Source organism: Thunnus maccoyii, chromosome 19, assembly GCF_910596095.1.
Source record: "Thunnus maccoyii chromosome 19, fThuMac1.1, whole genome shotgun sequence".
NCBI classification, from domain to species: domain Eukaryota; kingdom Metazoa; phylum Chordata; class Actinopteri; order Scombriformes; family Scombridae; genus Thunnus; species Thunnus maccoyii.
This window is the reverse complement of record NC_056551.1, coordinates 18,623,282-18,649,669: the sequence shown is the minus strand read 5'-3', so window position 1 is coordinate 18,649,669 and position 26,388 is coordinate 18,623,282. Positions and strand designations below refer to the sequence as shown.

Sequence of the window (26,388 nt, the reverse complement as noted above, 5' to 3'; positions counted from 1 at the left end):
CCACTCTCATATCTGTCTGTGTAATGTGAAGTAATAGCCAGCAGCCGGTAGCAGCTTAGCTTAGCATAAAGACTGAGGACAAGTGTCTTGCCAGGGAACCAGCAGAGAGACTCCAGGAAGTCAACACACCCTGCTGTAGTAGTCCACCAGATAAAACCACAGCTTTTTGTTTAGCTTTGGACCAAGCCAGGCTAGCTGTTCCCCCCCCTTCTTCCAGTCTTTATGCTAAGCTAAGCTAATAGTCTGCTGGTTCTAACTTCATATTGAACGGACAGACGTGAGATATGAGCGGTTTCAACCCTCATAATCAAATTCTCAGCAAGACAGTTGTTCAGCATTCATTTAACTGTATTTTTTGGACCACAGTCAAGAGCCATTAAAATTGTTTTTTTCAAAGTTTTTGGAAAAATATCGGTAGCAAAAGCATTTGATTCTTTCCTCATCTAGATTAAACAGATTACTGTCTAATCCATTATTTCTGTTCAATTAATGATCCATTTGAACACATGCAAAAAGCAGAAACCTTTCTAACTTATCACACTAGTTCCAAGGCTGCCTTCTTTAAGTTGCCTTTCTCTTTTTCTTTTTAGATGTTTAATTAGGATTTTCCACACCTTACAGTAAATTAAACACATACTGTATCTCCATTGAGAGTTACTATTGTAGATAAAATGCCCCAAGGCTGTATTATATCAATAGATATACCTGACAGAGCCACCTGCAAGAACAGAAGTGGGTTAATATTGAGCCACATAACACATCACAATGTGAGTATAGGACTATTTCTAGAGAGATAAAGACACAATGAGGCACAATGAAAGAAATGGATGAGGTCATAATGTAGTGCAGTTAACTTCATCTGATTTCATTTTCGGAATGGAGTCTTAATCTAAATGGCTCTGATAAAAAGTACAGAATGCTATGCAAATGCCAGTGCACTCAAACTTCTTAAAACATATAACTGGACAGTTAACTAATAAAATTAAAAATTAAGAATTTGTGTGGGAGAGAAATTGAAGTCATCATCATTATAAAAACTTGACATGACCTCAAGCGGGAGGCCACATATCCAACCTGAAATACTGGGGATGTCATGTCATGTTCAGTGCCATGCTTGCCTGACTCCGTGCCCCACCTCGGCCCCCCAGTCAAAATGGCCCCATGGAGCCTCTGCAGACACTCGCCAACTTCGACTGTGAACTCAAAATAAATCAATTTCCCGCAAACAAAACCCTGGCCCCTTATCACCTTCCTGCAGCCGGGAGAGAAATCAATAAGGGAGGCATTGTGACTCAAGGATCCTCTCTCTCACTGACAAATTTCATTTTGTGGGCCATGCTTGCATCACACTGGCCACAGAGTCTCCCACATTGCTACCAACCTCACAGCTGCTACGTGCTCTCACCTACCGCTCTGCCGTGATTACCAGTGGCAGTATGAGAGACTGTTTAATTTCAGGTGTGAGGGTCCTGGACTAGCTGGGAAGATTGTGTTCTCCCCCCTGTCTGTGGCAGACCTGTGTGAGGAAACAATGGCTGATCAAAACAGATGAGCAAGTATCTTTTCTGTCTCCTTTGGGTCAATTCTTGCCTTCGGGTTAATGTGGACAGAATTTTAACACCCGCTAAGATTCAGTTATCAGAAACAGGACGGTTCCTATATCTCTGTTAGTGGCGGTATTGCACAAATGGAAAATCGGAGTCTTGTGTCTAGCCATGCATGTGCAGTAAGAAAGAGAAAAAAAAGTAGAATCACAAGCCATCTGGCTTTCTGAGGACACAAAATATTTCATCCTCTCCTCTATCATTCTCTCTTTTTCTCTCTGTCCCTCTCTCCCACTCATCCTCTGGCCATAAAGTATCCTGATGTTACTGTAGTGTGAGTCATGGTAACTATAGCAATGTTTTAAAGGATCATATAGAACAACGTCATGGCTCAACTTTGATCTATATTGTTGTACTGTATGCACAAACGGTTTTCATGTGCAATGCCGTTTCATGTCGCTTTCAGGTTTACCTTCCAATAAAGTGATTCAGACAATCTAGATAAACTTTTGGCTTGATTAAGGCCTGCCTGATAGTGTGACTTCTCGTGCTTCTTGCCCTGTCAGACTTCCTACTAACATTATTTTCATTTTCCCCAATTTTACCAATCAGTGTTATCATAGCAAATAGAAATGATGGCCAAAGCTACAAAAAAAAAGACCAAAGTCATAATAAACCGTAATTATCCTTAAATAACATTACATACTTGTTTCAAATTCCCATTATATTATTATAATGGGAGTTATAATGGGAGTCAGAGTTAAAGCGCATCCCTCTAAATTGGGAAACGCCAGAGATATTGAGCTTTGTGAAAACTGTAAAGTACAACAGGTACTTTATTTAACCAATTATAGTTTCATTTCACTGTAAATATACCCTTACTTAGATTTAAGTTGCATATTTACTGCTGATGTATCAGAAAACCAAACCAAAGAACAACCAATTTAGCCTAAAAAAATAAATATGCTTGGTAAAGTAGTTTCCTCCACCAAGCATATTTAGGTTCTGATAGTAAATACATCAATAAAATATTGAAATATTGACATTTTAACGCAAAGGACATACAACATATTTAATAATTTGCATTTTTAACTATGTTAGAATTATTTTGTTTTAATAATAAGCTAGTAATTACTACTAAAATAAATGGAGATTTACCAGTTTCCTATATTTTTTAACTGATTAAAATGTCTATAATGTGAGGTAATTCAAAAGAATGTAATGATTGTTTATTTAGCACTTATGAGGAAATAAAAACAAAAGAATCAAAAACAAATTTAAATACAAGAGACAAACTCATTTGCTAAACGAAGTTTACAAAGTCTGTCACAATAAAGAGATTTTAAAAAAGGAGGAGAAGCAAGAATAGGCAAGAGGGGCATCCTCTTGGCATCACAATGGATTCTTGACACTTGACAATCCTGTACTCAAAACTACTTGTGTGCTTTTGATTCACAAAAAAAAAATTCAAAAGAAATCATGCAAATAATTATCACTTGATCAGTCATGCATTCGGTGCCATCTGGTTCATAGTCTACGCAGCTCTTAAATCTCTCTAGGATATCAGGTATACCTCGCTTGTTCACATTAGATCATGGCTTAGTTGCCCATTAGGACTGGGCTTCCTGCATGGGTGAGATAATCGGAACTGCTACCTTGGTCTGACATAGCCCCAAGCCTGTACTTGTTCCTACTTTCCTTCACCACCTGCCTCCCTCGTTCTGTCTCTCCCTCCCCACACACAGAACCAGGACATGGCACTGTGACTATGTGAGAGCACGGCTTGTCCTCAATACAGAGACACAAATACACACTCTGAAGACCACATTTTTTGTGGCGCTTTGCTGTTTATTCAAGGTGTACTTTGAAAACCGCTGCTTGTTTGTATTAATTATTAAAACTGGAATATTAAAATTGTCTGTAACAGCCTGTGGACCGATTCCTATGTGAAGGACTCAGGCCGGTTTCCCCTTGAAAATCCAACAGATGTGACGTTTTTGCACGCTCACGAGTGCCTTACATCTCTCCCGCTAATGTCAACAAATGACTGGAACCCACCACATCATAAAACTGCTTACTTATGCAAGTAGAAACACCCTGCAGATATTAGCTCTCCTGCTCTGTTACCCACCAGGTTGGCTGGTGGTTAGTCGCCTAACCATGCCAGCTATCACCGTTTCTGGCTACAGTACCTTTGTTTTTTGGGGGGTTGAGACAGCTAGCTACCTCCGTCAACCACCACATATTTCACAACAAAACCACAGCGCGTTGCTCCCCAGCCACAGCGTGTTGCTCCCTGGCTACAGCTCACTGAACCTACTGGTGTTTAGTTAACACGGTTATTAGACAAAGTTGGTGGTTTGTGGGTCAGGTTGGGTTTGGGTGGTTGAATAATGCACATTTTTGCGGGTTGGGCGGTGTGGAACGGCTCTCATAACGGGTCAGGTGGGTGCGATCATGGGGTCACTGACTGGGAGTGAGAGACGCTTTGCTGAAACACTGTGAAAAACTCAAGGTTAAAGATCTTTTATGTTATTATGAGAAGTGTAAGTGAGGAAAAAGACATCACCTGCAGTCATCTCGTGCGCTGCTTGCTCGTACTGACGATGAGTGCGAGCACGCCTGCGAGCAACAGGATGCTGACTGCAGCTCACTTAATGGCCACCAGTGTCACTAATGAGAGGGAATTTCTGCTTCTTACATATAGAACCTTTAATGCTTCAACTCTATTTGCACTGATATCCATCTACTTTCTTTACCTCCCCAGTACAAGCAAGTGGAGCAATACATGTCCTTCCACAAGCTTCCGGCAGACATGAGACAGAAAATACACGACTACTACGAGCATCGCTACCAAGGCAAAATCTTTGATGAGGACAACATCCTGAGTGAACTCAACGACCCGCTCAAAGAGGTGAGACATCTTCTCTCTGAAGACCTTAAAATCAATTTAAGCATCGGTTCTCTCAGAAGCTCCTGCCCATGCTGCACTACAGAGGCTTCACTTAAGTAACATTTATAAATCTTCTGAGACTCAGAGTTTCTGTTTGAAGGCTTTAGTTTTATTTTTGGAACAGGTAAAAAATACACTTGACAAAAAAAAAAAAACTTGACAGGTAGGTGTCACACAGCGGCTTTGGTTTGGGAACATAAAGCGTTCATTCCTCCAAAATGAGGAGTGAATCTTCATTTGGCACCTTTAAATGCAACTGTCATCTCATCTTCCAAGGTCAAGGAGAAAAACAGCAAAACGGATTCTCCTCAGCATCCTGGGTGCACCCAGGCTGAGCATCCATTAAGATAAGAAAACATTCTGAACAGAAACATTACCTGCACCTCACTTCAGTTCAAGAATGGTTGAAAAATGTGCTCTTTTATTTCCAATATATAATAACATTGGAATATTGGAATAATACATCTCAAGATATCAGTGTAGCACAGATACATAGAACTCAAGCATCAACTGATTGTACTGTATATTATTCACAAAGAGAGATCATTAGAAGGAATATTGAAATCTATTGTGAAGTCAATGATCAGTTTTAAAGTTCTTGGCTGACCTCATATCAGCAGATTACACGGGTAATTATGCAGAGGGATATGGGAGAGGGGAGGAATACAAAGCAAAGCAAGCATAGAAATCATGACCATCTCTCATGTAGCCACATTAAGTCACCTTGCGGAGTCGAATGCTGAGGCGCGGTCCCAGAGACTCACGGGGAGGTGCAGGGATTTAAAAGGTATGACTAACAACACAGAAAATCCTACAGGCTTAGCTAGCAAAGTGAAAATCTGCATAGAGACAGTGTCGCACAATGAAAGCTAAGCCCATGGGACTGAAAAGTAAAAACAAACACCAAAGCAAAACAGACTGCATAAACTAGCTTACACTGGCATTTCACTAATAAAACAGTTCTTAAGATGTGTCAGAAATGGTTTATTTTAACAGCCCCCTCTTCCTAGAGAAGGTAGAGGAAGCAGGTTGCTCATTTACACAATGTATTACTGTCAATTATTTTTTAAAACAGTAAGGCAGCTATAGTTTCTGCAAAAAAAAAAAAATGTATTCCACAGGGTTGTAATTTGCATGAGATAGTGCTTAATTACATTATTCCAGCATGGTAATGCAGGTTAATTCAGGAACCTTTAGTTTTGCTATTTTTCCTCCATGTCTCCTGGCACTTTTTTTTTCCCTTTTTCAGTCTTTTTTGACAAACTGAGTTAGTGAAGCAAACCACATAACTTTTTTTTATCTCGTCACTGCTACTACTAGTAGTAACTATGGAGTGTAATGGACTGATTTCACCCATGTCAGGTTTGCAGACTGTTACACTCTGTCTCTAAAAATGAAGGCTTTTCGCTGATCATCCATCACAGAATTAGGTCACTTGAGGATTGATTGAGTAATACATCCATAGTTACTACAATAAGAGGATGTCTTATTATCTCATTTTGCTATATTTTTTAGAAACACAATAAAAACGCTTTAGGACATTGTCAGAACAGTACATTTCTTTACTTTATGTAAAATGAGTGTGAAAGAAAGCATCTATACTGTACAGTGCTGATGTCCCTTTTCAGATGATGTTATTGTCAGGTTTTAGCTTCCTAAATTGCTGTGTCACAGTGACTAAAAGCTTTACTTTACCACTTTGAGCCGCCACTGCATCCCTCACCTCCTCTGTTCTTAGACCCCTCTTTTAGCTTCATAACCGATGCCAACCATCAAGCCCGTTCCAGTGCCAGCTTTATAAATTAGCTTGTTTTTGCCAATTCCTATTTCAGTCATATTAGATTAAAAACAACAGTACCCTTTACAAATAAATATTAAATCACAGTTTACACAATTAGATATGTCTTGGTTTGAGTGGCACAACTAATGGTACTTTTTCTGCGGTCAAAGAGGGTAGAATATATTTTATCCAGCATTAAAGTGTTTGGCAAAGCTCAGCCTACTTGGCTTTTGTTGTAAAGAGGCCATAAGTTTTCTTTTGAAAGATAAAGAGAAGAAAGCAGTGGGATTTGTTTTTCAGTCACCGTATCCCTATAATGTATCCTTAGTTCCTTGCCACTGAGCAGCCAGAAATCAATTAATGTAGCTGTAAAGCAGCCTAACATCAGTGAAGCTAGACCCATTCCAGGAAAACTATCCGAGACAGTCGGGCTGATTGCCACTGAGTGTCGACATGTTGTGTTCCGACACAATTTTGGGGTGACGACTTAGGTCAATTTGGGATAAGAATCGGCTTCACTTGGCAGCACTCAAACTATCTTTGGGCCAAAGGAGGGCCATGAAATCAGCCCAAGTGTATTCTAACTGATTCTGGCATATCATTTATCACAAGATTTAAGCTGCTGTTGGCTCAAGCAATTATGACTACCTGGGATTTGCATGACAACCCTGTTTTAGTGGATAAAACAGCTGTGGGTTTGGTGAGGAGTTGAGTTGGTCAAAGGTAATGATGCTTACAGCTAAGCCTTCAGCGTTTCATTAACCACCCTGGTGTGCAGATATGGACAATGGCAGAATTGATCTAATATTGAAGAACTATGCTATACTAGTATATATCAGTATAAATCCCTTCGAAGAACCCTGTACTGGCTTGTTTTCATTTTGGTATGCTAGAAAAATCTACTTGCAGAGAATTCAAACTTGTTTGAGGTAGGTAATCCATCACAATGAACACTGCAGCTGTGGACAGAAACCACTTTAAAACCTCTCCTTGGTGTAGCTTTCAAGGACAAGGACATCCGATAATTGATTGTTAGCTGCCAAAAGCATTTCATTGATAAGCTCTGGTATCGGAAAGTCATGAATACCATGAAAAGTATCATTAAACGTGGTTGTTTCTTGCATTAAAATATTTGCTTTTTGTATTGGTTGGAGTGTCTGTTAATACACCAACAGGGAGTGTTTTCCAAACTTCCCCTGCTTGCAACTGTATTATCTCACAATGACAGAGTGACTTTGAGAAAATTATTAAAATCACAATAGGCTCATTGTGATGGATTGCCTCAGGTAAGTAAAGCATTTCTGCAGCTTGACTTTCATACTGTTTTAAAACGAATAAAGAAAATATGTCTGTGTAAAATGTTGGAAATGGAAAATTTTGTAAAGGGTTTGCAATAATGTAAATATATATGCAGTTTGTAGTTGATGGTCTACCGTATGCACACAGAAGACTTTGAATAACATAATAGCCAGACTGTTGTCCTGTCTCACCCTATTACCCTTTCCTTGCCTCTGTTTCGCTTCCTCTTTTTCTCCACCATATGACAAATCTTTAAATAGGCATAGCCAAAGATTGTTTCCCCAAGAGAACTCCTGGCTGGGCATGAAAACTGCTTACTATCTTATTCATTAGTTCTGGTGCATGATTGAGGTCAGAGCCCGTGGCATTAGCTGACACAGGCATCTGAGGCTGAGCTAACATCTCTTTGCGTAGCCCTCATCTAGCTAGCGAGCATCCCAGAGATTGGTTATCTCTCTGTTAATGTCCTGTTGTCACTGGAAGAGAAGCTATCCCTCATGGGGGAGTCAACAACACACCACCGCAGATGCCAAGTGCCCCGGCTTTCCATCTGCACAGCAACAGAGATGTGTGGGTAAACAGAAAACAAGCTCCTAATCTCCTGCTGGGTCTGAGGGGACAGGATGAGACCAGAGAGATGGCCTGCTGCCGGCACCAGAGGGCAAACTCATCAGGATCTGACTAGAGTGCCAAAAAGTTTCTTCTCAGGAGTGATGGGAAGTGCTTAAAAGTATTAGGGATAAAGCAGCAATATGCATTCAATTCATTTGTGCTCACAGATGAAAGCAGCAGAGATTTGTGGTGATGTTTTGTGTCAGACGGTACCTAACTGATGCTCATTTTTCACGTTGTAGGTGAAAATGACTGAATTATTTATGGAAACGATTCCTCCCATGATCTCATTTGTTTGACCGACACTTTGCTTTTTTCCTCCACCAGGAAATTGTCAACTTCAATTGCCGTAAGCTTGTGGCCACCATGCCTCTGTTTGCCAACGCAGACCCCAACTTTGTGACGGGGATGCTGAGCAAGTTGAAGTTTGAGGTCTTTCAGCCCAACGACTACATTATCCGAGAAGGCACGGTCGGGAAGAAGATGTACTTCATTCAGCATGGTGTTGCAAGTGTCATCACCAAGTTCAACAAGGAGATGAAGCTGACTGACGGATCCTACTTTGGAGGTAAAAGCAAAGATATTACAATTTAAATTTGTTTAATTTTTGTTTTTTTGTTGTTGTTTTTTCATGCATTTTCACATAAATGCACAAACATGAATTATATATGTATATACTGCTATGCAAGAACACCATAATCAGAGTCACACATGCATTCCAATGTTAATACAGTTATATATTGAGACATGAGCTTTGCCTGAGGTCTTGCGTTTGATGCTGTTTGAAGTTAAGTTATTGTAGATTCTCATTAACCAGTGTTGGACGTTAGTCAGCTTCTGCAGTTACATAACCTCTCATCTGGTTGTTGGAGTAGGCCAAGGCGTGGATCAGGCATCCCTTAGGACACACAGAGGTTCCTCCCCCACCCTCATGCACACACACATGCATGAACTCTTCTCCCCCCTCCATACGTTCCCGCTGCACATATTTGGCAAATCAGGAGCAATTCCCTCGTTCTGTTCTCTGCTGTGCTTTCATTCTCTGTCTTCCTCTCTCTCTCTCCCTCTTTCGCTCGGCACGGTTCCCATTCCCTCTTCATAACATTATGGATATTAATTTTTTAAATGTCAAATGTAATTTCATTGCACGTTGTTTACTCTGACAAAATCTGCAGGCGGACAGTGTCGTGTCTATGTGAAAGCAAAGTTTCCTATTTTAGAAGTTCGTGCATATTTTATCTCATGAGTTCATCCCCACAATGGAAGGAGGCTGAGGATTCTAAGAATACCTTCACTTTGGTGTGTCTGCTGCATGTAGCTCATGTCTCACAGGCGAGTTAAGGAAGGCAGTGAATCAAAAAAAGAAGTAGTCATCTTTTTTTACTGTTTGTGCAAACCACAGGATTGCTGTCATACACTCTCTCGTCATGCCTCTTAGCGTGCACAGCTATAAAGGTGGGGGGCATCTTAAATTCTGCACAGAGTGGACATGTCATGTAGTAAGATATGTGGCAGTTGCAGTGCAGCAGTAAGCTACATATCATTCAAACAATTCATCCTCTGGGGCTGTAGCTCTTATATATTCTGCTAAAGAATCATTGTTGCACAGAACAAGTAGATCTTGTTTAAGAAAGTGAACTAAAATGTCAGGATAAAACCTTCAGCCAGTAAGGCTTTGACAAGGCAATCTTAATGGCAGCAAGTATTAGTACATTTATCAAACTGTTTCAGACAAAAGAAAAGAAACCACAGCAGTTTAACTGGCTATTGTTTCCAGTTAGAAGATAAAAAGTAATTATGATAGCTCTAAGACAACCAAAGAATGATGTGAATTTCTATATTTTGATAGTTTGAAGCTCATCTAACATCATTTAAATTCAACTGTTTGGTATCTTGAGTTGGTAACAACCATACTGCCTTTGCCCATTAAGTCTTTTAACAAGCCACATACAAAAATTAAGCCTTTTTGGAAGCTAAAACTTACAAATCTCCTAGTTGTATTTTTGGTGAAATGTACAGACTGGAGTAAACATGCAAAAAACAAAAGTTGACTCTTATGTAATGCAAAATAAAGAAAACAAAAAATGCAAAAAAAAAAGATTCAATACAATTAATTGATTATCAAAATAGTTGCTGACTGATTTTCTGTTGATTGATAATTCAATTAATTGAGTTCATTTCAGCGGTATCATAGCAAGAGACTGAAATGAATGCAAAATGGTCAAGTTGCTAGGCTTTCTGCAGGAGATAAACTGTTAGGCTGTTCACTGAAGGAAATAGCTAAAAGCTAAAAGGAACCTTAAACTGTTCCTCTGAAAACTGACCTCTGGAGACCACATTTATAAATCCAGGAAATGTGTTGAGGCATGTTGGCATTTTTTACCAGTTTGTATGGCATTAGTAGATGAGCCCTGAGTTGGGAGCAGCTGGCTGTGCCAAGCACCACACTCTTACCCCATTTCTCCGATGATTCACACTCCCCTTACAACCAGGCCAAACCGCGGCTAGAATGAGAGAGCAGTGAGGGGCACTGAGACAGAAACAGGGAGGGAGAGCAAGTAACAAAACTGGTCCCAGCCACAGGAAACTATTAGCATAGTAATGAGCAGGACATCTATGAGGACAGTAGGTCACAAAGCACCCCCACCATGGTCAATGCCATACCAGCATGTTAAAAAGGTATCACAGTAATCACTCCTGGGCCTCCGCAAGTGGGATTACATATTGGTACAGCAGAGCTCTATAGTGAAGTCACTCTGAGGCTAGTGGACTAATAGAGAATAATGTTAGGACAATGACAGACAGTGGATGAAAATCCCTTTTGGGCTTGAATGTCTTAGTCATGTGAGACTCCCTCTCCTAGTCCCCTCCTCGTCCCAGCCATGGTGTGGGGAAGGGGAAGAGGAGGTGGTTGCCATGAGAGTACGTGACACCTGAAGTGATGGCAAATTATGCACAATGCTCCTGGGGTCAACGGTGATGCTTTGTGACAAGGCAACGGGCACGTGTCAAACTGCATCATGTGAAGTGTTAATAGGGCCTTGCCCCGCACACAGACACACATCTTGAAACTCATATGTACACACAAAGGCCCTTTAGTGCTAATGCTTCCCTTAGAAATAGTTATAAATGTCTGTCTAGTCCAGGTCTGGAGTAGACAGCATTTCATTCACGCTGTGAATATTTTTCCATTACACAGCGAGGCAAAGTAAAATAAGTTGTTTACCTGTTGGAAGTGTGTTGGTTGTCTGCAGATCTTCATCAAACATCATCATCACTGTGGCTGTTTCTTCATTTCTCCATATGTTGTTGTGTTGACTGGTTTTTGGTGCCACTAATGAAGCTCTGCTAATTTGGTGAGGAACATGTTTAATTTCCTGTAATTTGTTGATGATTAAAGTCTCCCATTATTAAGTCATTTAAAAGCTTTTAATATGAAGCAGTAAACCAGGAAATGTTGGGTTTGCATCGGCGGTAACTTAACACAATACGGCTACCCGTCAGCAGGCTTCTGGAAAGCTGGCCAATCAGAGCAGGGTGGGCTCATTAGGAGGGGGGCCTTAAAGAGACAGGAGATAAGACTGTCTGTTAGAGACAGAGGATGAACTGAGGGGCTGCATAAAGGGTCCAGATTGGATAAATAAGGAGTTTGTTGAACACTGAATCATGCAAAGCTACTCTAGTGGAGTCCCAGAGTAAAAATATAGAGCTGGAAATGAGCATAGTTGGTTTAATGCTGTTAAATTATTGGTACTTTATAACAGTGACTTTAAAAAAGTTAAAGTAGATGAGCTAGAAAGTATATAGTTAAAAAATGTGTTGAATAGTAACATAGTACCATACAAGGACTACCGACTGGTGTCCCTGTTAACTTATTTCTTCTCAAAACATTATTAGTTATATTATTAATGTCATCTGAAAAAAACAGATTATTATTATTTTAGGAAATTTAGTTAATTAGCATATTGTGTAAAACGAAAATTTGGGGTTGTCGTCAAAGCACATAAGGAAATCTGTGTCTGCTGCATCTGTGTCTGTCTCTTTCAAAATGACTGACAGAGAGCCTCTAGGTCCCCCAGGACCCCGGTACATTGGTATTTTTAAAAGGCACTAATTAAAACAGAACCAGAAAACAATTATATGAAGTCATTAGGAACAAATTGATTGATCTGTCTCACTTTGTATTTATTGAATACGTGGCTGACCTCATTCAGTGGTTTATACAGCAGGCCATTTGAGTAGTGACGCTTGGATATTTGCACTTTTAGAGAAAGTGGGAGTGTAGCTTAATATTTTGATGTATATGTGTATTTGATGTATGTATGTAGTGTTATGAGAGTGGACGTAAGCACAGCCTAAACATACAGACTTTTGTGCTCTATGTCAGCTCAGTGTCAGGGTAGTGCTTTGACGTTCTCAAACAGTTGTTCACAACTTGAGCTTTGTGTGCTATTCTGCTATTCTGATAGAGGAAAGCAAAAAAGAAGTTTATGTGCATCATCCCAGTAATCACTGCACAGCTATCAGGTAACATTATTTCTACTTGTCAGGTACAATTATACCTAGTGATACATTTTGAGATGCAGCAAATGCAACACAGTTTACCTTGGCACTATATTCTAACTAATAATTTGATTGTACTGGTTGTAAATGTTTCCAATATGAATTGAAAAGGCAGTAATTAGAAGCCTCTGGTGCTTTTGGGAGAATAACTTATGTTATCTATAACATCGTTTAAAGTTATATATCGCATAAGTTAAAATTTAGTGCCATGGCAGGTAGTAATTTGGGAGGAATCGCCCACCCAGCCAACTTAACCCATCTTTCTTAATCCGAGCCACTGGTCTCTCACTGTCAAATAAAACATTTAACTCAGTTGCACAGCATGTAATGTATGCTTGCTAGTGGTACAGTCGGTTTTTAATAACACAGACCAACCACTCACTGTCTTTTCTTTTTGCCTTTGTTTCTCCCCCTTTGTGAAATTACATTTTTACAAGATCCAGGTTTTTCTTTCTTTCTCTTTTTCTCTGTGTGTCTTGTGTTAACAGAGGTACCACTTAAATGCAGCTTTTCCATTATAACAGCAAACACCTTATTCACACCTACAGCTTGAGAGTGTTGCTCTCACATTTTGCACACTCTGTGCTCTATTTTCATGACAACTCCTGTCATAGCCAGGAGAGATCACACCACAACAAGTTAGTATTTAAAGATTTAACGAAGATGGAGGTTGTGCCGTTGATTGGACAAAAGAACAAATGTGGATGGGGGTTGAGAGGTGTTGGGGTTTGAACAGAGGATAGAACAGAAACCCAGGGAAGTCGGTGCTTAAATTCTGGGTACTGTTTTACACATGCTTAAAGGATATGGCTGGTGATTTTCTACATTTTTCACATTGTCAACAAATCTCATGTGCAGATACCAACAATGAATTGACCCTACTTACAAGTATTGTGTGTGTGTATATAGAAAGCCTGATAAATCTTATTCCTCAGTGCCGTAGACCTCTGTTGTTGTCCAAAAACTATTAAAAAGACATCAATGAACCACACCTTTGCACAAGGTGACATGTTCCTTCATTACGAAGACTTTGGGCACATTAGTTTGTTTAGAAACAGCTCCAAATTTGTTGCCAATAAGAAATATATAGAAAAGCACCAGTCATATCCTTTAATGTACAGTTAAAAGACAGAGAGGAGACAAATGGAAGAGGTATAAAAGGATGAATGAATAGGGTGTGGACATATATAGGATTGTGCATTTTCTGCCATCTGTCACTAATTCGTGCACACACTGAGGAAATAGGACCTTCTGAATGTCAGGTGTTAGCATCACACATTATCTAGCACACATGTTCATCTATTTTTTGCTAGCTAAATAAGATGCTATGGTGAGAAAGTCTTGCTTGGTTTGAACTGTCTTCACCAGCGGCTAATATTCCATCTCCTTACATGGAACATCCTGTCTAATCATTGTATCACAGCAAGATACTGGATTTTAGTCTGATGTTATTGTCATCAGAAGTGAAAATTTGAGGTCCTGTTACTTTAGACAGAATTGAAAGCCTGACCTTTTTCTCACTGCGGGAGTTCAGTTTGCAATCACCTAACTACCGTTCGAAAGTGTTAGCACTTGAATTAGCACAAATAGGCACCCTAAAGAGAAAATATGCTATTGCATTTAATTTTAGAGATAAGAGAAAAAAAGGGAATTAAGATGCCATGTTATTACAGTACTTGATGTGAGGGAGGCTACAAGGTTAGTTTTTGATGCTGTTTTATTGTTCTGAAGGCCATTCTCTTCATGTCAGTAACCACAGTGACTGAAAAAGAATACAGTTTGCTATGAAACAAAATCCCTGTTTAGTTATACATTACATTTGAGAACTGATGCAGTGCACTGATGCAGCAATGCAGTCATGCTTGACGGGTTTTGTTTTTGTAAAGCTGACTACTGTATCGCATTATGTGACCATTAGCTCTCTGCAGGATGATGAATTATCTTAGTATAATGCAAGTGACAGCACCGCTGATGGGCTTCTCATTTTATTTACATTCACATTAGCTCCTGCTTCTGTACCTTTACACTCAAGGTTCATCTATATGGTAATCTGTACTGTAATTACTGAGAGGATTTCCTTTATGTCCCGCTGCACTCTCCTCTTCTGTCTCACTTTTTTCACATCTGAATTTTTTACCCTCTCAAACCTTGTTTTATCTTTGTCTCCCTGTGTTTCTGTCATACAGAGATCTGTCTGCTCACTAAGGGCAGGCGAACAGCCAGCGTGCGAGCAGACACCTACTGCCGACTCTTCTCTCTCTCTGTTGACCATTTCAATGAGGTGCTGGAAGAGTACCCCATGATGCGACGTGCTTTTGAAACTGTTGCCATTGACCGATTGGACCGCATAGGTAAGACCTGCCTACATCTAATCCTCCTGTCCTGTCTGATTGGTCGAATCTCTTGCCTGTCATCGTGCCTTGTTGTCTTGTCTTATCAGTATTTGTTTGCCTTCTTTCTTCATAAAAGCATTGTGTCTGCCATCTTGTGCTGCATGACCTGTATGCAATCGTTTTTTTTTTCCTCACATCTTTCTTTGTCTTAAGTAACCAGAAAGAACATTTGTTGTAACCAGCATTAATCCTTCTAAAGAACCAAAGTAGCGTTTTGTGGTTGGATTAACTGGAAGGCAGTGCATGTCGCTGTCCGGGAGGGAGTCAGGTCGCCCCCTCGTTGGTTTGGTGTTGACCCCCCACTGGACGCCAGCGAGTGGATGGAAGCTAACCTAACATGCATGTGTGTCTGGCCCTCTTTCCACTCATCTGCACTCCTGGGTATGAGCAGCACCCCACCCCATATCAGAGTTCTCAAAATCAACCAGACACAAACCCCGTAAAAAAAGAAACAGAGCAGGGCCAGGTGACATCTGGAAGTCGCTTCAGGTCCCCACATCCATCAGGTCCAGCCCAGTTTGCCAACAGGCAGGACCCGTATAGTTTCAATCAGCTACTGTATACCCTCATCATCAACAATGGTTCCTTATTCTTTATTCTCTGATTGAGCAACATATATAGAAGAAATTAGTCATGACAGATTATAGTTGAAAGAAAATAAATGATAATGGTCCAGAAACATATTTGTTACAGATTAAAAAGGGGCACATGTATGAATTACAAACAGGGCAATAATTGGTTGCATTGACCCTAATGTTTCACATTCTCCAACTTCTTTTCTAGATTATGTTCTGTCTGCTCCAATACTTTGGTTAAACATTAAACCTGTAGAAAATATTAAAGTATTATAAAAAAAGGTTTATTCAACTAACAGAAGTAGAAGGTACACATGTCTTTATCTTTGTTTATATTTTGCTGCATTAGAAATACTTATCTTTTGAAATTATACTTTTACAACCCTTTATTATCCCGACACAAGAAGTTCTGGTAAATGTTTGCTGTTAAGTCGAGGGGATTTAAATACCACTACCTCTTATGCCTGTACCAGCTACTAACAGGCCACAACCAAGCGGTTAGTTCCAGGTTTTGAAAGTGAAGCCATTGCGGAAGTGCCTTAAACCTGCAGTTTATTAACCAATACACAATGATGGTTAGGTAACATAACCATGGCATAACCGCAGATTGTAGGCGTAGCCTTAGCCGTCACTATTTCAGTGTGTTTTCAGGTCATGAAAATTAGTTGTAACATTTTGGTCGCCTAAAAAAGTCTTGTTCAGCATTTGGTTGTACTAAAAGACCCTCTAAGGAGTCGGATGTTCAGTTTTTCTGGTAAGTACATTTTGTTTTAATTTTAAGCCCATTTTTCGCTAGCAAAAATTAGCATTAGCATTATCACAGTTAACCATGGACTGTATATTCACCGTGCTAACCAAGCTAGCAGCTAGCATTAGGGTCAGCTCCACCCTCTCGTCCAAATATTGTCACTTCTCACCAATTCTTACTCAATGTCACTTATTATTGGCTCCAAAAATCCAAGATGGCGACAGTCAAAATGCCAAACTTGAGGCTTCAAAACCATGGATGTATTATAAGAGCTGAATACCGGACCAAAAATGGTGCCCACTCAGTCCAGTTTTTTTGGACTGAGTGGGCACCATTTTTGGTCCGGCTCAGTCCACTCAGACTCGGCTGGCGCATACACCAAAAAAAGTTTCTAGCTTCCAGGTTTGCTTCCGCGTTGTGTGGCCCACTGAATATGTGCAGTGGTGTTTCCCCCAGTGACCCTTCCCGCGAGTTTCCGCTCTGCCCATATACTTTACATTGTCATGACGTCACAGATTTTTAGATCGCTTTTCTCTAAATTTCTTTTCTCTGCTCTAGGAAAGTGTTGCTCACTTGCCTGGATGGTTTGAGGCGGGCCTTGCGCCCTTTTCTCATACTGCCTACCATGCACTGAGCTCGCCGTTGGTTTCAGTTCATTTAGTTTGACAAATAGACGGAGACAGAAACTAAACCAAAATACTTTAGGGATGCATTCATTGTCCATCATGGTCTCAACGAGAAGTTGCTCTGAACCGCAGCACACCACTCTCATGTATCCATTTGTCTACTTTCCTCTCTGCTGTCTGCCCTCAATCAGGCTTATTGATAAAAATGTTGACAATATGTATCTTGGAGAGTAAAATGTAGTATTATGTTATCCTACATTTCATTTGCACATTTCAGTGTTACATTCAATCAATAAAAGTAATTTATATAATAATATAAATACTAAATAGTCTGTGTAAAATGAGTATTTTTTTTATCAACATGTAATCACAAGTACATTTTAAGCTGTAGTATTTTCAATATCCTACTCAATCCCTGTTTTAGTTGAAAATAAAATTACAATTGTTTTGAACTTGAAAGAGGCAGGTGCAGATTCAAAATGAACATATGTGACCAGCACCCACTAATTCTTATAGTAGGCTATTGCCTCATTTGTAGCTCAGCTATTGTACACTGTTTGATGGCAGTAAACTGCCACATTTAATCAGTAAAGCTGCTACCTTTCCACCACAATTTATGTGGCAATGTTGGTGTGCAATGAATATTCTGACGACAGTGTAAAAATTTGACAAGTGCATTGCACCTCTTTCCCTGTTTTTGGCAAACAGGGAAAATCATCAATACCAACACCACCATGAAGACAATGAAGCTAATTTATCAAAAGTAGCGTTTTTATTTATTTATTTTGACAGTGCGGGTGGATGCTCCCAAAGTAAGATGGTGATAAAAATTTAATTTGCCCTGCAGTCCTGCTGTTTTACAAAATGCTCCTTTGTGACACACAAATATAGCAATCACTTATTAATTTTATGGTTAGTATATCTTATTAACAGGGATTGGAGTTTCCACTTTTGAAATTATTTATTTATTTTTACCAGTTTTTTTATTTATTTTATTTTCCACAACGTTTGCAGGTGTACATCAACAAGTAACCTCTGTCAATAATATATCATATAGGTATACCAAGGCATTGATAGACAGGTAAATAAGTAAAACAGGAAATTATAAGACAAAGGAAATATATACTTTTTTCCCCTTCTCTTCATGAATTCATAACTTACCGTTTTGGTTGCAATACAGCCATGACATTATGACTAAGACAGTAAAAGATACAGAAAAGTAACAGAAAGCATACACCTGCACCTTTGATCGCTCCATAACCCTGACCTACCCTGTCCACGTGGGTCTTTCTCTGAATTCCACTATACATGAAGGATATTTCTTAAGAGTATGTTGCAAAGTAAATAAAGAAACAAAGTAAGAATAAAAATGTATATCATAGTTCTAACTGCGTTGAGTACCTCCTTCCTAGCCTCGAGCATAACCTGGCCTGCCCCCGTTCACCCTAGCAACAGAGAGCTCCATAGATAAAATCTCTATTAAAGAGTGATTCCACTGATGAATAGAAAGAGTATGCGGTGGTAGCAACAGTTCATGCTGACAGCTGTATTTGAGTATTGTTAAAATGCTGCCCCGAAGTGTTTGAGAGAGACGTTTTGTTATTTATTCCCAGAAACTTCTAACTGATGGCCACTCCCAGTAAAAATGTCCCCATTTGATTAAAATCACATAGGGTACAGTTTGGAGTTATATTCATCATAAAACAGCGCTTTGGTGTCAAGTGAATTTAATATATGAAGTTCAGGTTAGTTCATGATCTGGATTTTGAAATTATTAATGGTTCATCTCATTATCTTTTATGGCTGCTACAGTAAATGGACAACCCGACAGTTCATCATAATAAATTAGCCACATCTTTTCACTGTGTTACAACTGGCTTTACCAGTTAAGTCACCTTGTCAGCAAATTTTTTGGCCCTATCATATTAACCACGAACAACAATCACTTGTATACAAATTTTAAGTTGAGTTTGCATAATTACAGTGTGCCAATGTTGTCTTATATCAGTGGTTAAGCTTCCAGTCTGTATCTACCTTTCTATCTGTTATTGTTGTTTTTCTTTGTCATGGCTTTGTATTTGTGTATTCTTTTGCCTGACACAGGCACATCAATATAGAATTGCTTTGCAACCCAATTGTTGACTATTGAAATACTGTAGCGTCAGGCAAGTCAGCAACAAGCAATAAACAATAGATTTGGAATAAGTCCAGCTTATCAAGTCAATCAGAATACAATAACAGATGTGTGTCACATCATGAGACAACCTTTTCTCCTCAAAGTTACAATCATATGCAACATTTTTTGGGCAGAAACATAATGTTGGATTGTATCAAAAATATCACACACAAAAAACACAAAATGTTCACACTCAAATTCATGCGAAGTTAATATTAAAAGTATCTGCTAAATGTTCACTATATTTTTATTTTTTTACGTTATTTGACACAGGGCACAAACTCCATCTCTGTCTTTGTACTTCCACCACACTGCATGGGCACCTGACACTAACAACAAGTTGCAAGTTTGTTGCATATGAACGTAATTCAAAGGAGACAGGGTTGCATTTTTTGGATTAGTATATTATTTAAAAAATAACACACACACAATCTGTATTTGTCCTGTAGTGAAGTGTATGAATTTGTTGTCACTCTGTGCCCTTCACAACATATGCCCTTTGATCTCAAGAATAATCTGCATTTGCCCTTTTTATGAGAGCCATCAGCTGAGTTAGCTTACAGCTATAGCTAGCTGTAAATAGGAAAACGAAAGCTAACCACTCTGACTGACACTTTTCAGAGCGGTATAGATTCGATCCATCCTGTCAGACTAACCATGAAGGGGGTTTTGTCTCATACAAGGGAAGATACTTTGTCATGATCCGTGATGGTTGTATCGTTTTTATATATGAACTGCATTTGGTTACATGCTTGTCTTGCTCTAAAAAGGAAAGAAAAAAAAAGTAACCATGCTTTGAAACCAATAACCGTGTTGCACATTTGACATTATCTTTTATCTATCTAAAAATTATTTGACCAGGAGTCCGTCTTGAGACGAGCACATCTCGTTTTCAAGAGTGTCCTGGCCGACGAGTAGGCATCAGGTAAACACTTTATTCCAATTCCAACATTCGAACAGCCTGAGAAATTGACCTAGAGGCTTGCTAAATGGATCCGGTCTCAAATCTCATCCTCCAAGAGCTTGTCCTCTTGCACAAGGTTACATTAAGTGTTCAATTCCTGCATCAGTGACACATAACTCAAGTCACCCACACTAGTCCTGCAGATGTTTTGATGGACACATTCAAAATGTCAACAACTAAGACAATCAAGGAAACAAAGATATCTCATTCAGTGTTACATGCCATGTTTATTTATAATCATAGAATAATCAACCGGATTATGAACACATATTCAGCTCTGTTGGTGTGACATTTTTATTTAATCTTTGAATCTTTTGTTCAAAGTGCATTCACAAATGAAATCATGTCTGCAGCTTAGTAAAAACTTTACTAATGCAATGCCACGTACACTTTTTGTCACATGCAGAAATCCCATTTCATTATTTATTCATGTTTTCACCGATAGAAAAAGTTTGTTTCTGATTGTCTGACTTGAAATATGACTTTTGTCTTTTGTGTAAATAATCTGGGAGAAGATTTAATCTTGACTGACACTAATCATAAGATAGTAAATCTCATCTTTTGCTTAAAACTGTGTTTAGACACACAACTACTCTCTCACAACTCTCATGTTGACTGCATACTAAAAAAGTTTATTTAATCCATTAAGACTTATTTTCTCACACACATTTAGACTAGTTTAAACTTTCTCTCTAAAAAGTGCTCTTTGGTTATGGTGTATTAAATGAAACTAAACATAAAGAAACATTTCCTGCAGTGATTCATAATAGGACACAGATTATTACTGATTACTAGTGAAATGAGATTGTATTATAAATCAGAGTGAAAAATGTGTAGTTTCTCTGTAAAGCCATAAATCTTTGGTTTGTCTTTCAAAATGTGTGTATTTTACTTTTTTACTAAACAGTGTTGATTATTTAAATGTTGTTCATTAACATTATGATGTTTGTGTTTTGTTTTTCTGTTTTTTTGTTGCTTTTGTTTGTTTTGGTGTTATTAATTGACTTTCAGACTGTTTTATTCAGATTTATACAATTTTCTTCAGATTTCAGATATGGGTTAATTACCTTTTACTTTTTACTTTTTTTAAAAAAAAAATCATATTGTTGGGGGGTGAAGTTTGTAAATTGAACTACATGCTCTATTGTGCCAGGAAATAAATAAATAATGTAGTACTGTAATTGTATTATTTTCAAATGGTGATTCAACCCATAGCTGACCTATTTTTATTTCAATTTTATAAGTTTTGTATATATAAAAAGAAACCTTTCTTTACCCATGATTGATGTTTACATTTTGTTTATGTTTTTTGTTTGTTTGTTTTCATTTTGTTTTCTAGGAATAATATTTTTACAGTCTTTCTGTCCAGGTTTATAGATGAGGTAAACTTCATTTAGCACACGTGTTCAAAAATCGTCCTTGCAGAAAAACAGTTGATGCAACAATGAGAAAGCAGTACAGAATATTTTGAACAGAAAATAGGCCGTATGTATATATATATATATATATATACATACGGCCTATTTTCTATATCTCAGGTTTTACATAGTTTATTTTTGCTTCTCACTCCACTATGAGATTTGCACTGTAAACAAGTGTGGGGTAGTTCAGTTCAGTGGTCAGAGCAGGCCAGTGTATCCATATGAACAAGGTGTGTATCAGAGCACAAATCAAGCTCACATGTTAAGTATGAGTATATGTTTCCTTTAATAGGACTCTGACAATTACTGTGATGTATACTAAAATGTTTTGTCTTGTACAGTACCTGCACAATACATTTTTGCAGCCATTTTGATTGATCTTTCTGATGGCTTTTCTACAGTAGGAGAAGATGAGAAGTGAAATAATTTGCTTACATGTAAGCTTATATAGCCCTTAAAATCTGTCATGGTCTTTGATAACTGTTTGCAGACCCTTAACTGTACAACAGACAGAGTAAGATATCAAATAGGGATTAGAGGAAGAGAGAAATAAGAAGAGGCCAGAGAAGAATTCAGAAGGTTAGCTGGGACAGCAACAGATAAGACAGACGGCACGCTATAATACACTACTGAACCCCTGTGCCAGTGCAGTATGTATGAGTAATGTTCATTGAACTCTTCTGCCTAATGCAGACATAATATGTACACATTAAAGTGAACCGCAATGATGCAGTGTCCTGTTAAACTTGATTAAGTTGATTACCCCCGTGCTGTAGCTCTGCACCTGTCTCTGGGCAACACCCGGAGTGCCCTGAAACCCTAACAATACGCTTGTTTTGAACTACCTTGTTGATGTATTCGGATTTTGCTGCCACACCAGCAACCATTCAGACCCTGATAGGTTCTGTTTGGAGAAATAATAAATATGTGTTGTCCTTCCAATCTACAGAGTTTAACCCTGTCACCTTTAAAAGTGCAATGAAAGCAGCCTTGTAAGTTAACAGTAGTCTGAATCTAGTCAGTATCTGGTGCTAGTATTAGCTCTAATTGTATCTACCCGACCCTGTAGTGACAGTGAAAGTTGACAGCGTCAAACAGAGAACTTGATTCTGAGAAATAGCTGCAGACGTCACATTAATCCATTTTCGGTTGGGACTGTTAGAGTTACGAGAGTCCCGTCTTGTGGATGAATGCATGGCTTGTTGGAAGCCTTGAGAGGATAAAGTCATCCAGAAAATGCCACTCAACTGTAAACTAGGTGGAGAAATCTTCTGCACTCAAGGACAGGCCTTAATGATTGATTGACTATATGGTTGAAGCCTTCAGCACACTTAAAGTCCACTCTGTCTTCTTTACCAACAAAGAACGCTTCACAGCCTGTCAATACACAAGGTCAACAGTAATTACAGGAAATACACTCTTTAAAAACATTTGGCCGCAATCATTGAAACTAAAGATGTTAAATAGATCTTTATCCTTAATACTGCCAAATGGGACATTTCTCTCAACAAAAGACCAGTCAAGACGTCTTTCATGCTCTTAGTATTATTTGGCATTTTATCACAGTTTTACATCCTAACTCCCAAAGCCGCAAAAGTGGTTGGTGTCTAAAGAAGCCATCTGTCAAGCCTTTATTATCACGGTCCATGACTTGTGACAGGCTGGGAAAGATTTCTAGGCCTGTGGGCTCAAAATGCCCTTTAGAGTGCATAATAACAGCACTTTTTAAAAGCAGTGTGTTTACACTATTTAGGGAGTGATGTATTTTTCATTTTTATAGTTTAATTTTCCAAATTGGTTCACAAAAGCATAACAAAACTGTATTTATAACTAGTTACAGAAATAAATGCTAATTTTAGTGATAAATATAGTATGGCATTCTGAATAGTACTCTGTGGTAAGATGAGTTCAGTTTTATGTAATGTTTAACTATATATACAATCCATAACCACTGGTGGTAAGTTAGTGTGTTAGCAATAGACTTTTGTTTATTTGTTTTCTTGTTTTTATTTTCACGTTGTTCATAAGATTTAAAAAATAAAAAAAAAGGTTATTCTAAATGTCCTTGTGATGTGTTTTAGCCAAGTTGTTATTGTGATTTAAATAGAATGTGACTTTAAATTAGTCCTTAGACTTTAGACTTTTTGTCTTCTAAAAATAAAACTGTCCAGTATCATGATGTGTGGGTACGACTCGTCAGTATTGTTTCTGTGTTTCATTGTCCACATCAGCACTTTCACAGTCTACGCTATCACACCATACTTTCAGTAATCTTTGTCTCCTTATATGTCCTTCACACTCCTCTAAAACCTTATATTTCCCATAGTCACTGCCATTCAATGTCTTTCACACTTCACATTCAATTTGACAAACCTTAGTGGACGTGAAAAGATGCAGCTTGTATGATTGAAAGACTTGAAATACATCTATCACTTGAAATTAGTGGAGTGATTTTAAATAAATTGTTAGTGAATTAATATTGGAATCAAGAAGATGAACGCCCTCTGCCAAAGTCTTTAGAGTACTTTGAATGTGTGGTGGCTACATTAGGAAGTCTTCCTACTGAAACCTACAAACTGCATCTTTATCATTACTGTCCTGAAGCTTACCCTTTTCCTGTGGTTTAGTGCAACCAAACTTTGCCATGGCTGTATGTGCTCACCTCTCCTGACTGCTCCCCAACAGGGAAGAAGAACTCCTTGCTGCTGCAGAAGTTCCAGAAGGATCTGAACGCCGGCGTTTTCAACACACAGGAGAACGAGATATTGAAGCAGATTATTCGTCAGGACAGGGAGATGGTGATGATGGTGGACCGCAAGCAGTCAGTCAGCGGGATGAACTCAACACCAATGTCAGGAAACTCCATCATTAACTCACCAGCCCAACCGACCTTTTCTGCTGCCTTTGGCATAAATCAGCTCCAGCAGTCTTCTGTTCCCATGACCTACAGTGCTTCAGCTATTGCCAATGCCTCTGCTGCCCGCATGCTGCCGGCCGCTGCCGCTGCTGCTGCTGCAGCACAGGGGATTTACCCCGCTCCCAGTCTTTCCCATGGCAACCTGAATGCCTCCTCAACCAACCCACAGACCCCACTCCAGCAGCAAGGAGCGATCATGTCACCCATGTCCTTCACGGCTGCCATGTGTAGTCCACCAGTGCAGACCCCTCTGGCGAGCCGGAGCTTCCAGTACGGCTCGCGCACAGGCTCCCAGCTGTCACTTATCCAGCAGCCCATTGCCCAACAATCTCTATCCACACAGCAACAGCTTGCCCAGCAACCAGCTGTGTCATCTGCAGCTGCAGGCTCTGCAACACAGCAGCAGCAGCAGCAGCAGCAACAGTCACCTCAGCAGCAGCAGCAGCAGCAGGTCCCTTCACCTCAGCGAGGCGACATCCACAAGAGCGCGCAGGCTCTTCAGTCGGGCAGCTTGAGTCGAGATGTCCGACACTTATCGGCCTCCCAACCATCACTGCCACATGACACATCTCTGGGGCCCAGAGCGCACCCAGCCTCAGGAGACTCTCTGGCCTCCATCGTGCCACCAACGGCGGCGGCAATGCAGGGGATGAATCTGCAGAGTGGTATCCGCACCACAGTGCCCCAGCGGGTCAATTTATTCCGCCAGATGTCATCAGGAGCGTTGCCTCCCGTGCGCTCGGCGGCGGCAGCAGCAGCGGCGGCGGCAGTGGCAGCAGCATCGTCATCCTCAACCCAGCACAGGGAATCCCCCGGTTCTAGGAGAGATTCTGTGCTGAGCAGTACGGAGACTGACCAAGACAAAATGCGTTTTGCATCAAATTTATGATCCCATTTTTCCCTTTTCATTTTTTAAACTTAAATATGTTTCAATTCATTTTTAAAAATGGAGATACAACAAAAGAGATACAAATGAGGAACTTCAGCATTTTTGTTTCTCTCCAATTTTCTTCTAAAATAACCTCATAGAAATCCTGTACATACAAGCCCTTGTATTATATTTTAGACACATTGTCTCCCTAAACTTAAGAATGTATATTATACAGATACATCTCTCTTTTCTTTTACGCCATATTAATTATATATATATACATATATATGTATATATATGTATATATGTATGTATATGTATATATATATATATATATACATATATATTAATATATACACTGCTGTATGTATGGGTATGTGAGAGTGTGTGTGTGAGTGCGTGCATGTGACCGTGTGTGTAAAATCCAACTACAATATTTGGCAATGGCAATTTAAAAGCTGTAGTATAAACATGAGTCTTCCTTTCTGAGAAATATAAAGAATTATATACAGTGTATGAAGTTTTTTTTATTTATTTTTGCTTTTTGCTTTCTGTTTTTTTTTTTTTTTTTTAACTGGAATGAATTGTGGATTCTGACAATGATGATTTCTTTTTCCGTTTTCTTTTTCTTTCATTCTTTTTTTTTTTTTTACCATGTAGTAAGAGGAAAATTATCTTCTCCTATTAAGCAGCTTTAGACACCACTGTGGAATAATAAATGTGAGCAACACCGACAAATAATCTCAAAAAGCACACACTCATAAAAACTAATCTCAGACCAATTTCCTGAACCCTCATTTCAGAAATCAACAAACACTGTAACCAAGTGTTATGTTGCTCTCAGCAACAAAAATACAGTCTGTTGAGCCACTATATCCCCACAGAGGCTTACATACAAACCATGACAGTGTTATGGGTCCAAAGGGAATAGATAATAGAAATGCTG

The 26,388-nt window shown here is 39.1% G+C and overlaps 1 protein-coding gene across 1 annotated transcript in view; it reads left to right on the top strand.

The window, feature by feature from the left end:
* Nucleotides 1-25,693, top strand: part of LOC121885652 (potassium/sodium hyperpolarization-activated cyclic nucleotide-gated channel 1) — a 74,410-nt gene extending 48,717 nt beyond the window's left edge. The window contains exons 5-8 of the mRNA XM_042395323.1: nucleotides 4,312-4,458; nucleotides 8,516-8,756; nucleotides 14,938-15,102; nucleotides 24,340-25,693. Coding sequence (XP_042251257.1) covers nucleotides 4,312-4,458; nucleotides 8,516-8,756; nucleotides 14,938-15,102; nucleotides 24,340-25,460 — 1,674 coding nt within the window. The 3' untranslated portion in view covers nucleotides 25,461-25,693. The remainder of the gene's footprint in view (nucleotides 1-4,311; nucleotides 4,459-8,515; nucleotides 8,757-14,937; nucleotides 15,103-24,339) is intronic.
* Nucleotides 25,694-26,388: the final 695 nt, after the last annotated feature.